Consider the following 6260-nt stretch of genomic DNA (forward strand, 5'->3'; position numbering starts at 1 on the left):
CCGCTCGCTACCGCTGGCCCCCGGAGCAGCCCCGCACGGAGATGGGATCCAGGTTGGCTGCGGATGCTGCTGGGGCGGTGAAGCCGCCGGTGCGCCGGTCCCGTCCCGGGGCTGCTGGGTGGGAATGCGGTTTCCTGCTCGCTCAGCTGCCCCTTCGGCCTCGGCGTGCTGGAGGCGCCAGGCGGCCTGTGGGGTCCTGGTCCTCCCGTGGGCCTGCAGCAGCGCGCACTTCCTGTTGAGTGATCTCGGGTACCCGAGTGGACGCCTTTGAGAGGGGTGTTTCGACAGAGAAGAGGTTCTCAGCTTGGGCTGACGGAGCGAAGTAACTGGGGAGCTGGAGAAGAGGCCCCGAGAAGGTGGCCTGTGCTGTTGGCAGGTGCCCGTCCTGCTAGGACCGCTGCCACCTCGGCCCCTGTGCCCCCGGGAGCAGAGGTGGTTCCCGCAGGGTGGTTGCTGGTGGCAGGCGGTCCCTGAAGGCCAGGCCACGTGCCTGCAGCTCTCCTGAGTGGGCAGCCCCTGGGCCTCGGAACGAAAGGGAGCACCTTGGAACAGCTCTGTTTTCAGAACGTTGACACTGACAGCCTCCGGAACATGCAAAATGCGTATCGTGAAAAACCGTGAATTTTAAAAATGTTGACACCCAAGTAATTTTTTTAAAGATCTATTTATTTGAGAAGCAAAGTGATACGGGAAGAGAGAATCTTCCCACTGCACCACAACATCAGCCCCCGGATTTATGTTTTAATTCCATTTTTCAAGAACTTTTAAAAATGCTCTTACATGTGTTGCTTCAGGATATAGTCCTGTCCTCTCCCCCGCCCTCCCCCCAGGACTGACTTATTTAGAGGGAGAGATCTACCTGCTGGTTCACTCCCCTGCCTGCCACAGCCAGGCAGTCCAAAGGCAGGAGCCGGAAATTCCACCTGGAGTCTCCCCTGTGAGACAGGAACCAGGTGGCTGGGTCGCAAGCGGAGCAGCGGGGACTCGAACCTGCGCTCAGGCAGGACGCTAGCACCACAGCGCTCACCTGACTTTCACTTTGAAGCCTTTGTGGTGGATTCTCTATTTTCTTTTTTCTTTTTTTTTTTTTTTTTTTTAAGATTTATTTATTTGAGAGAGTTACACAGAGAGGAGAGGCAGAGGGAGGGAGGGAGGGAGAGAGAGGTCTTCCATCTGCTGGTTCACTCTCCAGTTGGCTGCAACAGCTGGAGCTGAGCCAATCCGAAGCCAGGAGCCAGGAGCTTCTTCTGGGCCTCCCACGTGAGTGCAGGGGCCCAAGGACTGGGGCCATCCTCCACTGCCTTCCCAGGTCACAGCAGAGAGCTGGATCGGAAGTGGAGCAGCCAGGACTAGAACCGGCGCCCATATGGGCTGCCGGTGCCTCAGGCCAGGGTGTTAACCCACTGCGGCACAGCGCCGGCCCCGGTGGGTTTTCTCTCGTACAACCCACTGGCAATACATGCTTGTTTTGTATTGCTGGCCAAGTGATGTACTTAGTGCAGTGAGTGATGAATTTTATAAGCATACTTGAGATAGTTCAAGAACAGCCTGTCAGGGAAAGGTTTTTACGTAGCTCTTTCAGAACTGGCCCAGGAAGGGACTGAATCAGAAGCTCCTCATGGGGCAGACGAAGAGCCGCTTACCCACGCGGTCGGGTCGCTGTCAGGGAGCGGGAGCGCAGGCGCGGAGGGCAGCGCTGGGGGCTGCGGACGCGAGCCTGTGCCCACGCGCCGGGAGAGTCAGCACTCTAGCTAGGGTTCTGGATTTTGGCGTTGCTTTGTTAAACATATCTTCTGTTACCAAGGCTGTTTTTCATCTTTTTTTTTTTTTTTAACCTTGCAGCTTCTAACCGGAAATCTTCAGTTGGTGTGAAAAAGAGCAGCAGCAGAACGTTGACCAGGCCGTCGGTGTCCAGAACTCCGGCTTCCAGCTCTACCTCATCCAAGCTAACTCATGTACATAATTCCAGGGTACCAAAGAGGCTGAAGAAGCCCGCGAAGCCTTTACTTTCCAGGATAAAATTGCGGAATCATTGCAAGCGGCTGGAGCAGAAGACTGCCTCGCGGAAGCTCGAGGTGGGGAACCTAGTGCTCAAAGAACCCAAGGTGGTCCTCTACAAGAACCTGCCCATGAAGAAGGGGGAGCAGCCGGGGGCGCCGGGGCAGGCCGCGGCTGCGGGGGGGTGCTTGACCAGGCACGCGGCGCGGGAGCACAGGCAGAACCCGGCCCGAGGGACTCGCTGGCAGGGGGAGGCCTCGCCCTGCGCCTACACCACCAGGCGCTCCGTGCGGACGAGAGCCAGTGTGAAGGAGGCCTCCGACACCCCGCCGGAGCCGGCCCCGGGGGACCAGGCGGAGCCCGGCGCGCCCGCGGGCGAGCAGGCCGGGGAGCTGCCCGTGGTGCGGGAGGAGGAGCTGGCGCCTGAGCCGCCGCCGCAGGGAGAAGCAAGGTGCCCGAAGAGCGACGCCAGCCCCTCCAAAAAGAGGGCGCGGCCGGGGAAGCTGGGGAAGCCGTCGGCACAGGCGGAGGAGTGCGCCCCGGCGCGCGACTCGCCTGGACGGGATGGTGTGGTGCCAGGGCTGGTGGAGCCGCTGCCGGACCCGGGCGAGCACAGCAGCGCGGCTGGGCTGCCCGGCAGCCACGCGGCCTGTGCCGCCCCGGTCGGTGGCTCTGCGGTCGCGCCCGACGGCTTCAGAGCGAGAGACGGCTTCCGGCCTGCCAAGAGCAAGAAGAAGCGGCGGCCCACGCGCTACGACGCCCAGCTGGTCCTGGAGGACAGCTCCGGCATCCCCAAGCTGACCCTGCGCCGGCGCCACGACAGCAGCAGCAGGGCGAGCGAGGAGAAGGACGCGGTGAGCGCGTCCAAGATCAGCATCAAGCTGAGCAAGGACCACGAGAGCGAGAACAGCCTGTACGTGGCGAAGCTCAACAACGGCTTCGGCGCCGGCTTCGGCGCGGGCCCGGGCGGCGGCGCCACCAAGCTCAAGATCCAGCTGAAGCGGGACGAGGAGGGCCCGCACGAGAGCCGCCTGTGCTGCAGCGACCCCCTCTCGCTGCTCGAGTCGCGCGTGGGCGTGGGCGTGGGCGTGGGCGACTACGGCCAGTACGAGGAGAGCGCCGGGGACTCGTCCTCCGCGGCGGGGGACGAGGACGAGTCGGAGGACGACTTCGAGGACGACTTCATCCCCCTCCCTCCCGCGAAGCGGCTGAGGCTCATCGTGGGCAAGGACTCCATAGACATCGACATCTCCTCGCGGAGGAGGGAGGACCAGTCTCTGCGGCTGAACGCGTGAGCGCCGTCGGGCCGGCCGCAGCGACCGCAGGGCTGCAGCGTGCTGCCCCACGTCTGGCCCGTGCGCATCTCGCCGCACTTCCTACGTCGCCTTCTTACGTGCAATTCCGAATTAGAGGTAGAGCCCTGTTGTAAAAATGAAGGCTCCAGCAAATTGTGCAGTGACAGCACCTTTCCACACAGGACGCTGGAGCAGTGACGGGCTGCACCGTTGTGTGTGCTGGTTTTAACGTTGAGCGCGTCAGCTGACCTGTAACGTGACTAAACTGACTCAGATCCTGAAGGCGGCGTCTTGAGGTTTCTAGTAACGCTCGGATCACCAGCAATGACCTTTGGCTCTTCGGTGTGTTTGCTCCGTGTTTCCCGGGTGGAGTTTGGTCAGTTTCACACTGTCTGGGGCCAGGTGTACTGCGCGTGGCCTTTGTTAACACAGCAAGCCATTGGTTGGAAGTCAAATTGATTTCTTTAAAAACCAAAAAAAAAAAAAAAAAAGAGAAGAAAAAGAAAGCCCCGCGTGACAACCTGACGGCACGTGACGGGGCGGGCGCAGTGTGCAGCCGAGTCAGCGCTGCGTATTTATTGCTTGTCATGTAAATTAAAGACCTTGTATTTAACACTTTTCAACCCTTTTAGATAAAATTGTTCTTTGCAAGAATGATTGGTGCTTATTTTTTCAAAAATTTGCTGTGAACAATGTGACGGCGACAAGCGACATTCACCTAATGAACTCACAGCTGTCTTGATTTGGTTCTCTGAGTTTTCTGTTGCACTTGTAAAATGCTACAAGGAATATTAAGAATCTATTCACTTTAACTTATAATAGTTTATGAAATAAAAACAAGAGTCACAGCTTTTGTTCTGTGGTAACCTATAAAAATGTTTTGTCTGAAATTCAGTGTAAAGAGCTGAAAACGATGTACATGTTGTAAATATTTGTGTGTTGTGAGAACTTTTTGTCATAAGAAATTAAAAGAACTTACCAGGAAGGTTTTTAAGTTTAGAAATATCCATGCCAATAAAATAGGAAATTATAAATATAGAGTTCTAAGCACTGCATCAGTGGGAGTTCTTGGCTTATGTTAATTATGAAAATATCAAAGATTTTTTGACTATATTATCAGTTAAAAAGAGGAGTCAGATTTAATCTGTTTTTTTGAAGCACTTTGAGAAATGTTTAATTTAATGAGCAAATTTTTGATTACTACTTATGTTCAGTACCAGGCTCTCATTTCTCTGGTTTATTTTACAAATCGTTGGACAAAGAATCGGGGATTTAGAACCGTAAGGGCTGCTTGACCCCAGTGGGCCCCCTCGTCCTGGGCGTGGGCACGTGCGGGCTGGCGCCCAGAGCCGCTGGCTCCCAGGAGCGGGGGGCAGCCCTGCAGAGCGCACTCGTCAGGGTCCAGGCAGAACTGAGGTTCGTGGACAGAGTGAGTTCCGGACACGCAGGCCGCTCTCCCGTGGTTCTCCAGGCGTTGTTCTCCAGTGGCCCCCGCCTCCCTGTTTGTCAGGGGCAGTCTGATTCCTCAGGTATTGGCTCGGGAGCACGAGGTAGACGGCCCTCCACGCACACACACCCTGACCCGCCTCCGAGGGTCACCCCTGGTGAGGGGCAGCCCCGCCCTCCACGCACCTGGAGCACTTTACAGACCACGTCCAGGCTCCCCGCCTGGGAGACGCGTGCCACCCTAGCCGAGCAGAGCCTGTGTCGGTGGCCCCGAGGACGGCCGCCCACCCCTGCACCTGATGGGCTGGCAGCGGCGGCCACTGTGGACTTGGCGTCCCGAAGACGTAGTCAGACGCGGCCCGTTTTTCTCCATCCGTAAGTTTAGCTTTCCTAACTTATTTATGATGTGTGTGTGTGATGTCACTGTGGCCTCGGCGTTCGAGGCTGCCCCGCCGGAGGTCTCAGAACAGGGACGCTCGGGGACGACAGGCGCCTTCTGGGGAGACCTCATTTCCGTTCCAGGCAGGGCCTCGCGGCGGCCCGCGACCTGCTGTAGGGCTTCCCCGCGCGGGCCGGAGGAGTCCCCGCCGTGGACCAGGTTGGAAGAGGTTGCGTTCAGTAAAACTCTCAGCTTGAGCTTATGCAATGATTGGTAAAGATTCTGACCTTGTAAGAATTAGAAGCGATCATAGAAATCATCTATGTAAAGTATTCAATTTTCAATCATTTTTTCAAATTGCTGTTTTAAATTGTTTTTGCTGAGTTGTAATACTTTTGAGATACAATGTATTCCTTGTACTGAAAGAATGAAAAAGGACTTTTTCAGCATTTGAGGTAAGTTCTTTAACGTTTCATTAAAAACATTTTTTACAAATATTTTGTACATGCACTTGCAGTATTGAGGTTAATCATTTTAATAAATTCGGAAATTAAAACGATGTGGCGGTGTGCACTGTATGTGAGAAGGTGGCCGCGGCAGGGGGTGCCAGGCCAGGAAGCTGCGGGGCCCCTCCCACGATGGCCCTGGGCGCTCGTAGGGACCCCTCGCGTGAGGCCCGCCTCCCCGCCCCCCAGCTCAGCACGGCCCATGAGCTCTGGGTGGCTTTTCCCTGCCTGCTGGGACAGAAGTGGCCTGGGGCGGCCCTTCTCCCACTCCACGGCGCCAGAACCCCCTTGGGAGGAATGGCCCTAGGAGGCGGGCACCTGGGGCTCTCCCAGCTCTGGACACATGCCCAGCTGCTTCTCTCGGTCAGAAGGCGGTGTGGCCGCTGACACGAGGGTCCGACTCGGGTCAGGGGTCAGCATGGGGGCAGTGGTGCAGGCCAGACCAGCCTGCAGGAGGCACCACCGCCGTGCGGGGCTGTGCCAGCTGCTTTCAGCCTGACCAGCACGCAGCCCAGGGCCCTCGTGTGCCTTGCTTGGCAAACGCCGACTCATCCCGACTGGCACCGCGCTGCAGGGTGTGCTGCTGCAGCCCCTGACCAGTGGCGGGTGTGGCCCCAGCTTTTGTTCCATCCTGCT

The 6260-nt window shown here is 57.4% G+C and overlaps 1 protein-coding gene across 5 annotated transcripts in view; it reads left to right on the forward strand.

Annotated features, from left to right (window-relative positions):
• KMT5B (lysine methyltransferase 5B) overlaps positions 1-5677 on the forward strand; it is a 67727-nt gene extending 62050 nt beyond the window's left edge. For all 5 annotated transcript variants that reach the window (XM_051840841.3, XM_051840842.3, XM_051840844.3 and 2 more), the window contains one exon: positions 1843-5677. In XM_051840841.3, coding sequence (XP_051696801.3) covers positions 1843-3293 — 1451 coding nt within the window. In that variant the 3' untranslated portion in view covers positions 3294-5677. The remainder of the gene's footprint in view (positions 1-1842) is intronic.
• The last annotated feature ends 583 nt before the right edge of the window (positions 5678-6260 follow it).

This window comes from Oryctolagus cuniculus, chromosome 1 (assembly GCF_051225735.1).
Source record: "Oryctolagus cuniculus isolate XC-2025 breed Fujian yellow rabbit chromosome 1, ASM5122573v1, whole genome shotgun sequence".
Lineage (NCBI taxonomy): Eukaryota > Metazoa > Chordata > Mammalia > Lagomorpha > Leporidae > Oryctolagus > Oryctolagus cuniculus.